This window comes from Panthera tigris, chromosome C2, assembly GCF_018350195.1.
Source record: "Panthera tigris isolate Pti1 chromosome C2, P.tigris_Pti1_mat1.1, whole genome shotgun sequence".
NCBI classification, from domain to species: domain Eukaryota; kingdom Metazoa; phylum Chordata; class Mammalia; order Carnivora; family Felidae; genus Panthera; species Panthera tigris.
The window spans coordinates 55,468,868-55,483,923 of record NC_056668.1 but is presented as its reverse complement, the minus strand read 5'-3'; the positions used below and the strand labels follow the sequence as shown (position 1 = coordinate 55,483,923).

The 15,056-nt window shown below is 40.3% G+C and overlaps 2 protein-coding genes across 3 annotated transcripts in view; one reads left to right on the top strand and one right to left on the bottom strand.

The window, feature by feature from the left end:
- CC2H3orf85 (chromosome C2 C3orf85 homolog) overlaps window positions 1-2,113 on the bottom strand; it is a 31,332-nt gene extending 29,219 nt beyond the window's left edge. Inside the window, exon 1 of the mRNA XM_042998328.1 lies at window positions 1,927-2,113. Within this exon, the coding sequence (XP_042854262.1) occupies window positions 1,927-2,113 (187 nt within the window). The remainder of the gene's footprint in view (window positions 1-1,926) is intronic.
- The window catches only part of MORC1 (MORC family CW-type zinc finger 1), a 164,368-nt gene continuing 151,362 nt past the window's right edge, over window positions 2,051-15,056 (top strand). For both annotated transcript variants that reach the window (XM_042956950.1, XM_042956947.1), the window contains exons 1-3: window positions 2,051-2,176; window positions 6,061-6,114; window positions 8,747-8,781. In XM_042956950.1, coding sequence (XP_042812884.1) covers window positions 2,112-2,176; window positions 6,061-6,114; window positions 8,747-8,781 — 154 coding nt within the window. In that variant the 5' untranslated portion in view covers window positions 2,051-2,111. The remainder of the gene's footprint in view (window positions 2,177-6,060; window positions 6,115-8,746; window positions 8,782-15,056) is intronic.

Sequence of the window (15,056 nt, the reverse complement as noted above, 5' to 3'; positions counted from 1 at the left end):
AAATAAATATCATATTTCTGAAGTTCTATGGAAGGAAAAATTGGAAAGATAGCTCAAGTTGCTTAGTAAAGAGAATTTTGCGATCAAAACACCACCACATCAGCCACTGTTAAAACAAAAATGCAATCAGGAAAATTACTTGAAATGTTTATGTTTACTTCCAGTTTTCAAATTAAAGTAGAGCATCATGTTCCTTTGGGTTGTCATTCAACTTCTCTCTTCCTCTCCTGAGTCCTATAAATGTAGTAGCGGATAAACTACTTTTTTTTTTAGAAGTAAAATGACTATCTCAAAACTGACAATTTTTTTTTTCTGAGAGCCTCATTGCTTGCATGATGCCCAGAAATCACAAACACATCTAGTTCAAGTTTTTTATTCAGTAGACACTCATTTTTAATTAAAAAAATTTTTTTTTAAGTTTGTTTATTTTGAGAGAGACAGAGACAATGTGAGTTGGGGAGGGGCAGAGAGAGAGAGAGAATCCCAAGCTGGCCCCACACTGTCAGTGCAGAGCCTGATGCAGGGCTCTCACTCATGATCTGTGAGATCATGACCTGAGCTGAAACCCAGAGTTGGACACTCAACTGACTGAGCCACCCAAGCACCCCTCATTTTTTATTAAACAATTTTTTAATGTTTTTATTTTTATTTTTGAGAGACAGAGCATGAGCAAGAGGGAAGGGGCAGAGAGAGAGGGAGAACACAATCCGAAGCAGCCTCCAGGCCCCAAGCTGTCAGCACAGACCCTGACATGGGGTTTGAACCCCCGAAACATGAGATGATGACCTGAGCTGAAGTTGGATGTGTAACTGACTGAGCCACCCAGGTGCCCTTTGGTGTCCTCATTTTTTTTAATGTTTATTTATTTTTGAGAGAGAGAGACAGAGCATGAACAGGGGAGGGGCAGAGAGAGAGGGAGACACAGAATACCAAGCAGGCTCCAGGCTCTGAGCTGTCAGCACAGAGCCCAATGCGGGGCTTGAACTCACAAACTGTGAGATCATGACCTGAGCTGAAGTCAGATTCTTAACAGACTGAGCCTGGGTGACTTCATTTCTGATTTTAAAACTATCATGTAAAATCTTTGCTGAGTGTTATTGAACTACCTTAGTCTGTAAGCCCTATAGCCCTAGGTTGAATGAGTTTGAACACTTTTTAGAGGTAACTAGGTCAACTAATTTCTCATCACCACCAGGACCTTTCCATACAGCCTCTTGGACAACTCCTGTTTCACCTTATGTTTTAGTGACTTGGCATTCAGTGCTTTGTGAGCAACAGCAGTTGCAAAGCTGGTGTTCACGGTCCTTCCTTACATTTACCCTCAACCTCCCTTTCCCCTGAACCTGTACCTGCCCAGTTCTGTCTTTTGGAACAGAACAGAATGTGTATTTCTTGAGCTGGGCCAGCACAGCACATAGTTGACTGTCGGCTGGCAGGTGAAAAAGTTTCTCCTGGAACGCAAGCCTAACATTACAGTGAAGTCCAAATTCTGTTCTGACTGCCTTTAGTTCCTCCTTCCTTTTTCTTTCTGGCTGATCTCTTTTCTTCTTTCTTCTCTTCAATTGGAGAAAACATTATCAACCCAAGAAACACAGGAAGTCAGTGCTGGGCTTAGAACACAAAATGCCTTCATCTCTGGTGCTGTGTAATAAACTATGCAAGTGAAGGAAAACTACCTACTTTCCTTTCCTGTACTCCCGACCTCCTGACCCAGATTCTTCATGTTCTTTGTGTGTGTGTGTGTGTGCATGCAATCATTTCTGATCAAATTCTGATCCGAACCTTGGGCTCCATTTACCATATGGGGAATGATAGGAACAACTGTGCAGGAAGGTTAAATAAATCTCAGCGTGGAAAGAGGAGCCTAGCAAAGATGCCTCATGCTTAAAGTGTGGATCCAAGACCAGGAACAAAGACTTTTCTTGCCTGACAGCGCAGGGTGAGCTTCGCCCTCCGTCCAGCAGGGGGAGCGCGTGCTTGCAGAACTGGTGCTTGTCCGTGGCCTTGAGCGTGGGCGTTGGCGTGGACAAAGGCGTGGAGGAGGGCTTGAGCCAACAGCTGAGGGTCGGGGGTCCCTGTCTCCAAGGGCCGCGCGGGACGCGTTGGAGGACATGGGCGACAAGTATGCTACTCTCCAGCGGGCCCAGCTGCATCTGGATTTCATCCACGCCAACTCGTGAGTGCGCAGTGGAGCCTGAACAAGGGAGGGTCCCCATATAGTGAAGAAGAATTTGGTCCTTCTAGCGAAATACCAATTTGGAAAAAAAAAAAAAAAAATGAACTTGGGTATCTGCTTTATGGAGATATTATTTATTTAAACTTGTTTGCATAAAAAATAAAAAGGTGGTAACGGTACATATTCTGAGCTAGACTAAAACTTTTTTTAATTTTTAAATTATTTTTTTTATTTTGAGAGACAGCGAGTGCGTGCATGCACAGGGGATGGGCAGAAAGAGAAAGAATACCAAGCAAGCTCCGTGCTGTCAGCACAGAGACCTGAGGCTGTATCTCACCAACTGTGAGATCATGACCTGAGTAGAAATCAGGAGTGTGGGGCTTAACCCACTGAGCCACCCAGGACCTCCTAGATTATAAATCTTTCTGTTGTTCTAAAATTAACACCAAGTGGTAAGAAGGCCCAGCATTTAACCAAGTATTTAATTGTGGGTTAGCAGAACTACAATCCTACCAACCTGGCCTATCTCTTGTGAATTCTCTGCCCAGCACACTGACATTTTAAAGATTAAAGTTGCTCTCCAGAGAGGAATTTGTATTTATTGATTCCAGCCTCTGTGGCCTGAGTCCTTCCAAAAATGTAACCTCTCCCAGGATGGAATCCTCACGTTCTAGTTATTGCTTAGAGCACCCTGCTTCTCTGTCGGGCCCAGATGCCTTTCTGGTACTCATCGGGTGTTATTTCACATACTCAGATTGCAGAGGCAGATGACAGAGGTTTTCTGTTCCATCCATCATTTCTAACCCAGCACAGCGTAGCAGTGACTGCTGTGTGATTCATAGTGGTTGGTCAGTTTTGGGGAATCTTATAGTAATTTTGGATTTACTAAAAGTACCATCTGATGCAAGTGATGTACCAGGTTTGAAACCACAGAAATGGAAGTGTAAAGAATGCCAGGCAAGGATAGCCTAGCTGCTTGAGACAAACATGTAATTTTTACCAAAAAAAAAAAAAAAAAAAAGTAAAACAGGAAAATTTTCGGCAGGTGTTTAGTTTTGTGTGTGTGTGTGTGTGTGTGTGTGTGTGTGTGTTTAAATCTCCCTGGAGAAGAATTGCAAGTTGGAAAGGATGGAACACCTAGTTAAAAGTTAACTGAAGCAGAAGACGAATGACAAAATAGCAATTTTTAGTTTAAGAAAAATGCTGGAAGGACTGTGAATTTTATCTTGAGAAATTTCCTCAGCTTCAGTTTTGTGTAGTTACCCCAGCTGTTCCCCAGCCCCCTCCTCCCACAGTGGTTTCCCCTGGCCTGTATCCCATTATCAGCTGGTGGTCAGATAACTTAATAACAAAAGTGACAGCAGCAGGAAGCAACAATAACAAAATTAGATACAAATTGGCATCTCCTCAGCTTCTCCAGGTAGATTTTCCTTTGAGAATTCTCTCAGTAAAAACAGGATTGATTTTTTAAAAATTCTCTTTTGCTTCTCTCCCGTGGCCCATTCAACTTGAAGTCGTCTTCTCGCTATCACTAATTATGTCTCAGATTCATTCCTTCCTCTGGACTGCCATTCCTTTAGTTCCAAACAGCCACCATCTCCCCTGTGAGTTACTCCACATGGCCTCTAAATTGGGTTCTATGCTTCCCGTTCTTGCTCCCTGATGGTCCATTTACCTGAGAGCTCCCAGAGTGAGATTTTTTTTTTAAAGTTTATTTATTTATTTTAGAGAGAGAGAATCCCAAGCAGGCTCCATGCTCAGTGGGGAACCCGACATGGGGCTCAAACCCATGAACTGTGATATCATGACCTGAGCTGAAACCCAGAGTCAGATGCTTAACCAACTGAGCCACCCAGGCACCCTCACCCCCCAAGAGTGATATTTTTAAAAAGTAAACCAGCTATGTCATGTCACTCTTCTTAAAACATGACAGTGGTTTCCAGTTACATGTAGGCTAAGTACAAGCTCCTGACCATGGAGTAGGTAGCACGGCGTGACCCCACTGTCTTGTGTCTCAGCATGATCTCCCTTTTTTACCATAGCCAGAGCATACTGGCCTTGGCTCCTTTCTGCTTCAGTGTCTTTTTGCAACTGCTTCTCTTGCTGGAGTGTTTCCACTCTGTCTCTGCAAGGGACTGGGTTCTCCTCATCCTTTAGGGCTCAATTTAAATGTCTTCTACAAAGAGAGGCTCTCCTTGATCACCATGTCCTCTTCCCCATCACCCTTCCTTTATAACATCCAACCAAGATTTGCCATATCATCTTTGTGTGTTTGTTTACTTGTGTATTTTCTATATCCTCCCACTAGTTTGAGCCCCATGAGGGTGAAGACCATGTCTGTCCACATTGACATATGGCAGGCAGTCTGTAAAAATCTCTTCAGTGAAATAGTCCAGAAACTTCTATGGAATTTCTTTGTCAGAATGACTGCAGTTACTTTCCTGAAGTATTATTTATATGTTGCATTTTTGTGTATTGAACCCTGTGTTTTAAATTCACTAGAAAGGTTTGCGGTTCCAAATGCTGCTTTTGGAAAGCATGTAACCTATACTTCTCATTTGCTCTGTTTTAGATTTTTATACACTGAATTTCTTTTGAGTGAAGGACATCTTTTTGCAGCAATAGTATTTAGTAGTTTTTTTTTTTTTTTTGATTATAAACTTGAAAGCTGACTCAAGTCAAGAGACCCCATATCAGCATGTATTTAAAGTTTAAAATTTCCAAAAAAGGGATATGTGCATGTGTGGGTATGTGTATTTTAAGTTTATTTATTTATTTTGAGAGGGAGAGAGAGGGAAGGGCAGCGAGAAGAGAGAGAGAATCCTAAGCAGTCCTCGCACTGTCAGCACAGAGCCTGACTTGGGGCTTGAACTCATGAACTTAAGGTTAACCTGAGCTGAAGTCAAGAGTAGGATGCTTAACTGACTGAGCCACCCAGGCACCCCTATAGATATATTTTAAAATAAATTTTCAGCTAATGTCTTATGGCCTGAGGTATTTGGAATCGCTGAGACACTGCAGATGATCTTTCTTCCTGTACAAATGAGCAGACGTGTTTTGATAAATGGGTCTCTCTTGTTTCTGCTACCTGTTTACTAAACATAAAAAGAAAATTGCAGACTGGATCTTCCCTTAATGCTGTGATAAAGTTTCTGATTGAAATATCCACATCAGGAAATGAAAAGCAAGTGTGGGACCCTGAAGGCAGCCTGATTTCACCCACAGATGAACATTCAGCCTTCAAAGCATAAATAGAGACACCTGTCTAATGTGTTTTGTTACCCAGGACTTGGCAGGAGGGGATATAGCAGAGTGACCACAGGTAATTCAGAGGAGAAAAGGGCCTACTGAAAAAATATACATAGATTATATATATCTATCTATTTATGTGTTTATCTATCTATCAACTAATGGGGCAAACAGGGGTCCCCTGCCAGCCTCTGTACATGCTGATGGAGTCTTAAGGCCTTTCAGTGTGCCAGGATTTTGATCAAAATTTTTCAGAAATAATTTTATCTTAAATAATACAATTTTAATGACAAGTTCTCAACAAACAAACAAACAAACAAACAAACCACACTTGAATATTGTTTATAAAGCAATTTTAAAACATGTAAATTTGCCATAAGTACAGAAAGCTGCTTGAAGTCTTTGTTTTATTAGGAACAGATGGGCTGCTTTGGCAATTGTGTTCTTAGGCTCGGCTTTGTAATGGACCACATCTACTTCAGAATCTTGACCATGCTAAGAAAGTTGTTTCTGAAATAACTCCTTAATAGATTATCTGTCCTGAACTGGAGGACATTTGTCTGCAAGTACCTTGAAGCTTTTAACACTGATTACAGAGTTGGTTTAACTTTTGGTTTTCCCTCTTTCTTCTTCAGCACCACGCACAGCTTCCTTTTTGGAGCGCTGGCTGAATTGCTGGACAATGCAAGGTAAGGCTCGTCCGTGAACTACCCCTATGTAGTAGGAGGTTATTGGCAAGGAACAATTGACTTCAGACCCAAGGGAGTGAGAGAAATGTGATCAATAAGGCAATTCTCAGAGCAGCGTCTATAAACTGGCAGCCCTCTTAGCAAGTCTAGCCTGTCTTGTGTTTGTTTGCCTCATAGTGGGAGTGTGCACAGTAGTTCTAAGGAAAAGGAGGAAAAGAAGGGATTGTTTGTAGAGTTTAAGAAACAGGAGGTGCCACATAAAAAATCTGGATCCCTTGCCTACCCCCCCCCCTTTTTTAAGTAGCAGCCTCAAGGTTGCTCAGGGGTCTAAGGGGCTTGGCATGTGCTCTCTTGGGACCAGCCTGTGCCTTCATCCTTGCCATTCTCAGTGGTCCCCATGGCCAACCTGAAGTCCTTCTGCAGCAGACACTTGACTTTGCCAGGGCTGCTCAGATGCTAGAAATTAATATCAAATGAAGCTGTTTAATGGACTTAGTCAAGATGTTTAGTTTTCTCATGAAGAGGGTCTTTATAAAGTCCCTGTGTTATTCTAAGAAATTATTCTATATCATTTAAGAGTTTGATGGTTTCCTGTGATTGTCAAAATGAAAACTAGAGGATATCAAAACAGTGTTGTGGACAGCAAGAAAAAATGTGAAGAGATGGTTTGGGGCCTCTTCCTTTTTTTTTTTTTTTTTCCCCCAGCAGTAAAAAATGGATCAAATATGTATTAATGCAGATACACATGTACATATATGTTGAGACCTATGTGTATGCTTTGACATGAATAATTCTTTTTTGCTTGTTTAACTTTTAAATTTTATTTAAATCTAAGTTAGATACCATTTCTTCCTGATACAACAGCTGATCAGAGAGAAAGTACCTGGGCTAAAGTACAAAGCTTATTATGAAATATCTTAATATGCTGTAGAGGTAAATGATTTTTCTATACCTTACCCCATGGCATTTCGCTGTGAAGAAACTGTTTCTTGGAGCGCCTGGGTGGCTCAGTTGGTGAGCATCTGACTCTTGATTTTGGCTCACGTCACGATCCCAGGTTTGTGGGATCCAGCCCCACATAGGGCAGAGCCCTACTTTCTGCTGTGAGCGTGGAGCCTAATTGAGACCCTCTCTCCCTCTGCCCTTCCTCACCCTTTCAAGTTAAAAAAAAAAAAAAATGAAAAAAAAGTGTTTCTTTGAAAACTTCCATTTCAGTGCAGTGGCATTTATGGAGGACCTATTGTGTATATGGTATTTTGTATAATGTACAGTTATGGAATGGAGATAATAATACTTTTGTGTCATGTGGCTGTGGTAAGGATTAGGTGAGAAGGCTTAAAAGTACTTCATTCAGTGCTTATTTGACACACAGAAATGCTCAAGGAATGGCAGTGATAGTTCCAGAATTTCTATAAAGGAGGAGCTTAAAAGCAGCAATTGGCTAGAGGAAGGAGCTAAGGGCCCAACTTTGAAGGCTTTGAACAAGTCAGCCTAGCAATTCAGTTGTATTTGGCATAGTTTTGGGTTGGGACTGATGGAAGTGTTGGGAGAGACTCAGATTTTCTGATTAGAATCCCAGTGGCTGTTACTATTCTGAGCTTCCCTTCCCTCAACAAATCCGCTGCTGCATCAGCTAAGGCCACTTTCCTCATTGTCTTTCTCCTTTCTCTCACACCCCTCACAGTAAAACCAGGATCTTTTGGCTCTTGCTCTTTTTCTTTTCCAATTTCCACTTAAAAAATAATTTTAAAAAATACACAAATAATATCTGTGAGTTGTAGAAAACTGGAAAAACAAGAAAAAAAAAGGGAGTCGTCAGTAATCTTGTCACATTGTGGGGCAGGGGGCGTCAGCATCCTTCTTCAGATCGTAAATATTTTCCCCTTTGCAGGCCATATGTTCTCTGTTGAAACTACTCAACTCTGCCATTGTGGTGTGAAGGCAGCTATAAGCAATATATAAATGAATGGGCATGATAGTGTTCCAATAAAACTTTATTTATAAAAACAGTTGGTGGGCCACATTTGGCTGATGGACCATAATTTGCCAACCTTGGATCTAGAGAAAACCACTGTTTTGATTTTTTCCTTACAAATATGGATGTGTTTATCATATATGTTCTTTAAAAACATGTGATCATCAGCTCAGGTCTCGATCTCTGACTGAGTTCAAACCCCGCATTGGGGTCCATACTGAGCATGAAGCCTACTTAAAAAAACAAAAACATATGATCATACAGTACATATTACTTAGTATTTTGCTTTTTTCTTTTCATTTTTTGGGCACTAAAATATATCATGAAAGTCTTTCTGCAATTTGTGGATTATTTTCCAACTAATTTTTTTAAAATAATATCCATTTTTGTTGAGCTTTTTGTGTAGTTACACCACTAAATTCCATCTCTTCTTTTAAAATTTCTGAGTTTCAGGTTTTGTAATATTCTCAAATTATGAATGATCATAGGTCTTGGTATATAAAGGTAGAGCAAAACATTTTAGTAATTGTTTTAAAGCAATTTAAGTGGATTTCTCTATTGTTTGGTACCTGACAATAGGTTACACCTCACATGAGGTGTAATTTTTTTAAAACATAATTTCATATTGAGGCAATGATATTTTTATATTGTTTCCAGAGATGCAGGGGCTGCAAGACTTGATGTGTTTTCAGGTAAGCATATTTGTTTTCTCCTCTCCCCCTTTTTTAATTCTAATGGAAAAGCCTGTAGTGATTTTGCTTTTATTTCATGAAATCAAAGCACATTTTATAGATTTTTAATGTAACTTAAGTGCTTTCTGAGTGCAGTGACCCTATGGGGGAGCCAGTTTGAGAGCAGTACGCTCTGTGAGTAGAACTGTTCACTTGTTAGGGGACCCATTTACAAAATTAGATCTTCCAGGGTTTTGTGAAAGCTTCAGAGTGATTTGGAGCCGTCAGTCTGTCTGCTGCAAGAAAACAGTTTTATTTTAAAAAGCACATTAACTTAATGGCTATTCGTAATTAAGTATACCTCATTCTCGACTTATCACAGTTTTAAAATGTGTAAGTGAATGCGAAGTATGAATGTTTGAGGGCTGTGAAATTCAAACCAGGTGTGTTTTCGTCACTGACTTCATTTTTAGTCACCAAATGTTGATTGTCCTTGCTAGTTCATTTCATTAGAATACGATGCAAATGAGATCCTGTTCTGTATTTGATACTACCTAGATAAATGTCTGTAGTGTTAAAACTGGTCTCCAACCCCGATTCTGCCAGCTCTCCTATAAATGTTGGCTCTTGGTCACAGACGAGAGGATATGATCTGTGATGTCAATCTGTATCCATACTTAAAAAACAACTCAGGGTGCCTGGGTGGCTCAGTTGTTAAGCCTCTGACTTTGGCTCAGGTCATGGTCTCATGGTTCGTGAGTTCAAGCCCCACATCGGGTGAGTGTATACAAGCCCGCTTCGGGTAAAGCCCTGCTTCTGGCGAGTCCCACTTCTCTAACTCTCTCACTGCCCCTGGTGGGATTCTCTCTGTCTCTCTCTGGCCCTTGCTCACTTGTGCCTTCTCTCTGAAACAAACAAAACAAAACAAAACAAAACACAACAAACAAAAAACCAGCTCAGTTCAATTCAGTTTTCTGAGTGTTTAAGATCCTGTGCTAGATGGGTGCTTCTGGTTCATGAAGGAGAGAGACACAGACACCTCGAGAGATCTGAGAAAAGAGAATAAATGATTTTCTTCTTCCCTTTTACCCTCTAGGTTCTGAAAAGTTTGAGAAAGAAAACAAGAGAGTTGGTATCTGTTATTGATAAATGCTAGGTTGGGGTATGGAGCTTAGTATGAGAAATCCAGCAGATTTGCTGATCAAACCCCAGAATCAGACACTTGACCAACCTGTGGAGTCAGGCTTCCCCTCAAAACTGGTCTGCCTGGGGCAAGCGGGACAGAGCTCATGCACTCTGCCAGCAGCTCACTCCCAAGAGGGAACAGGAGAGATCTGAACTGAGCCTCCCTAAGTGATTCTTCCTTAGATTACCAGTCAAGAGAGTGAGCTTGCTGCCCCAGGGAAGAAGTGAGTGGAGGGACAGAGAAGAGCCCCTTTACTAATATTAATGGCACTCCATTCCACATAGAAGGAAACACCACTAGTAGAGAAAAAGTGGTCTTCCCTTTCATATCCAATTATATTGTGTACCATAGAGTAAGTGTTTCTTGCCCAGGAGAGACTCAGAGTAGGGAGGGAATGCAGAGAAAATACCTCATATTTAAGAGCTAGGGCTAAAGTATGAATGTGGTTTTTTGTCAAGTAGTATAAAAAGAAAAGAATATTCTTGTCTGAGGAATTACTGTGAGAAAAAAAATGGAGGTGGATCAGTTTAGAAATTCATTCATCTATTCAGTAACAGTTTATTGAGTGTCTGTTATGGATGAATGAAATGAACAGTTATTCCAGGTGCTAAGGATAGAGCATTGCGCAAAATGTTTGATTAAATATGTGTTCTCAGGAACATGCCTTCTGATGGGGGAGGGATAGACACGAATGAACAAATAATATACCAGGCAATGAAAAGTACTAAAAGGGGGGGAAAAAAGTGGGATTAGAGAACAGAGAGTGATAGACAGATTGTACTATTTTTCATGAGGCGAATAGGGATAGTTTCTCTAACCAGGTGCTATACCATCAAAGATCTGAATGAGGTGAGGGGCCAAGCTGTATAGGTACTTGGAGAAAAAGCAGTCAGGGAACAATGAGTAGGCTAGGTTGACTGAAGCTAATTGTTAAAACCAAATAGATGAGTACCTTCAATACCATGCTAAGGTTATTTTCTGTAGACAATGACCATTGAAAAATTTTGAACAATAACATTTGGCAGATTAGTCATGTGCTCTTTTCTCTTCAAAGAAAGCTACTCGAGCCATAGCATACAGGATGGTCTGTAGAAGTGTGAAAGGAGGGATAGCAGGGGTGTGGGGCTACACAAGGACCTACACAAGATTTCATGAGAATTTGAACAAGAGGAGAAGAGGACAAGATTTAAGCTGCATTTCGTTCAGAGCACAGATATTACTGATGAAGGGTCGAAGGGTTGAGAAGAATTATCCAGAACCACAAAGTACAACAGATATAATTGGAATTCACACGTTATGTTCTTTGGGTTTGTGGCAGGACACCAGTGGGGCACGACAGTTCTCATTTCTCCTACTGTCTCCAGCACTTGGCATTCTCTCTCTCTCTCTGTATCTCTCTCTCTCTCTCTCTCTCTCTCTCTCTCACACACACACACACACACACACACACACACACACACACACAATCTTTGCCATTTGCATTGAAAATGGCACTTCTTTCTTTAGGTTGTATGTGTTTTGTGAAGAGCTGAACTTAGAATTTTTGGTTTTAAGTTATGTATTCATAAAAAAAGCATCTATTCATGTTTTAAAATTTTTTACTGCAGCAAGTTGCAATATGGTTATCAACTTACCAAACTTTATTTTTCTGACAAAAATAATAAACCAGGGTCAGGGCTTATGTAGCAATAGATAGAATTGATATGGGATAAAGAATTCATCTAAGCATTGGGCTAGGTTTCAGAGTATTTACTGAGGCTCCAAGTCACTTTCCAATCTTAAGTTTTCTTCAGGTAACTTGAGGGAGGGCTATAAAATTCAAACTAACATGTTTAGACATTGATATTTTATCTGTTCATGCGTATTGGTTCTAGTAAACTTGGCTTTGCATTCAATATGTGTGTGTGTATGCATATATGTGTGTGTGTGTGTGTGTATATATATATGTATATATATACATATATATATACACATATATATATATACGTATATATATATATATATTTGTATTTGTATGTATATATATAGTGCTGACCAAGTGTCAGGCACTGGGTTAAGTGCTGAGTAAACACAGTGCCTGCTTTTAAGTAACTGGCATTCTAATGTGGGGTTCTGTGGAAAATATGGTGTATATCTTCACTTTTATGGGTGGAGGGCCCTTAACTTTCACCATATCTCTGAGGCAACTGTGTTCCAAAAAAAGCTACTAATCTGAAAGAGAACTAGATACATAAGCAGGTATTTGTCCTTTGAATGGTAGGAAGCACACATTACAAACTAAATGTTCTTTATGGGCACCTGATGATGTGGGAGAAATAGGAAGGTGTCCTAGAAGGAACCTTATGTGAACGAAAGACCTAAAGGGGAAATAGGCCTTGGCCTGGTGAATCAGAGACTGAAAGGGACAAAGAGGCAGTATGTGCAGGGGCTTGAATATGGAGAGAACATAGAACACTGATGGAGTTGCAAAAATGTTTGAGATGCTCAAGATTAGTTAAAGAGAATATTTGTGTGGAAGTGGAAGGCTGCAGTATGGGTGAGGGGAGGGAGTGACAAGAGATGAACTCGGAGAGTGTATTAGGGTTCTTCAGAGAAACAGAACCGGTAGGAGATAGCTAAATAGACAGACACTGTAAACAGACAGACGGACAGATATGATCTGCCTCCCTTCCCCCCTCTAGATATGTATGTGTATTTATGTATAATTTTCTATATATCTGTATCTATCTACGTCTATACATATAGATAGTTCGCGGGGGGAGGGTGAGAGGGTGGGATTTTAAGGAATTGGCTCACATGATTGTGGGGGCTAGCACGTCTGAAACCTGTAGGGCAACTGGCAGGTTGGAAAGTCAGGTAGGGCTGATATTGCAGTCTCAAGTTCCAAATCTTCCAGGTAGGCCAGCAGCCTGGAGACTCAAGTGCAATTTCTATGTTGCAGTCTTGACACAGAAAATCGCTTCTTTGAGAAGCCTCTGTCTTTGCCTGAAGGCCTTCAGCTGATTGGATTAGGCTCACCCACACTGTGGAAGTTATTTGCTTTACTTGAAGTCAACAGATTGTAAACGTTAAGTCTATCCACAAATGTTTTCATAGCAACATCTAGACTAATGTTTGACCAAACAGCCGGGTACCAGGGCTTAACCAAGTTGACACATAAAATTAATTGTGAAATGCATGCTGGTCCGCACTCTGCTTTGAGCGGGAGCAAGGAATTAGGCAGCTGTTGCTGTAATCCAGAAGAGAGATGATGGTTTCCTGAGCTAAGGCAGTGTTGTGAGGATAGAGAAAGTGGTCAAACTTGAGAGCTTGAGAGGTGTTGAGAAGAGGTGGAATTGAGAAGACATATGGAGATCCTGAGGTTTTGACTCGGGCAGCTGAAGCCTAATGCAGAGTGATGCCATTTATTGAATAGAAAACATCAGAAGGAGAAGTAAATCTGGCGGAGAAGGTGTTGTGGTTTGTTTTGGAGATGCATATTTAACAAATAATAGAAATTAATCTGGAATCCTTAGTTTTAAGGATTGGAAATAAATGAGGCCAAGCTTCAGGGTGGAATGTAGGGGAATATTAAATTTTGAGGCTATGATGGTCTGCAGCAGCTCATTGGGGTTTATAGAAAAAGTAAGCACTGCATATGTCTCTTGGGAATTTCGAGTCTTTCCCACCTATTCACCAGAGAATGCCCTTCTTTCTGCAAGCTCCTTACATGAGACCTTTATCCCAAGAGCTGCAAAATCTGTTGCATCTATGCAGAGCCTCTTGAGGCTTGGATCAGGGGGTTCCCAGTGCTGATAAACACTAGAATAATCAGGAGAATTTTTATTCCTGTGCCTCATCCAAGACCAGTTAATCCGGGGTATCTCTACATAATTAAAATGTTCAGCCACGTTGAGAACAGCTACATTGTGCAAAGAATTTAACAAGAGTGGGCTTCCCCTTGTTGAATTGTGGAGAATGTCATCCTCAGTCAGGAACGGTTGAACAGAGCAAATACCTAAAGTGGAGGAGGAATGTTCTGATACAGAAGTTGAGGTCACCACTCCCAATAGACCAGGCTGAGAGAGGAACTGGGAAAATGAGATGGGAGGGAAGATCCAGAGGGTTTATTGGAAGTGAATTAGCAGGAGTGGGGGAGAGATTAGAAGTGGGTATGTGAGCCTAAAATTATGAACCTGGAAAGCTTAGGTATGTGTTTTAGATAGTTATTTATGGATTACCTTGAACATTATTTAATTTTTAAAATGTAGATTGAGGGTGACCATTGAACACAAAGTTGACTTAACAGATGTGCTAAAACTGAATCATAGGCATAGAGTTAGCAAATCAGTGGGTGTCTGAGGTTGGGGTAGGTGTGATGGGCATGGAAGGGAGCAAGAAGGGAAGGACTACAGAGTGACCTGAGGAAACATTTGAGGTGATAGGTATATTCACTACCTTGATTGTGATGATGGTTTCATGGGTATGTACATATGCCAAAATACATCAATTTTACACTTTAAACATATGCAGTTTTTTTTGTGTGTAAGCTATTTCTCAACAGAGTTATTAGAGAGAGACTTATATATATATCCTTATATATATATATATCCTTATATATATCCATATATATATATATATATATATCCTTATATATATATCCATATATATATAACATATATATATATAACTTATATATCCAAATGTTGAAATTATTTTCAGAGCCAGATTATAAATTGAGCATTAAAATTAGTCTCATTAGTTTTAGTTACACCTTTATATTTTTTAAGGGAGATTATTTTGTTATCTTAATGATATCTCTTAATCATCAAAATCGATTCCAAATAATTTAGCTATTTTCAAAAATCAAATGCATTTTCAAGAGGCAAATATTTGCTGCCACTAAGAAGCACACACAAATGGTTCTTACGGGAATTAACTACTTAGAAGAGAGCCTGAGGAATTTAATAAAAATGGCTTAGATTGACTTTAGAATTAGTGCTTTGGTGGAAGGGCAAAAAGGTTGATCAATTTGATAGAGGGATCCTGGGGTCACATCACCATCTACTTTTATTCCCTCCCACAGGGAGGAAATGCCTGAAGTTTAAAGGGCCAGATTCCAAAGCAGGGC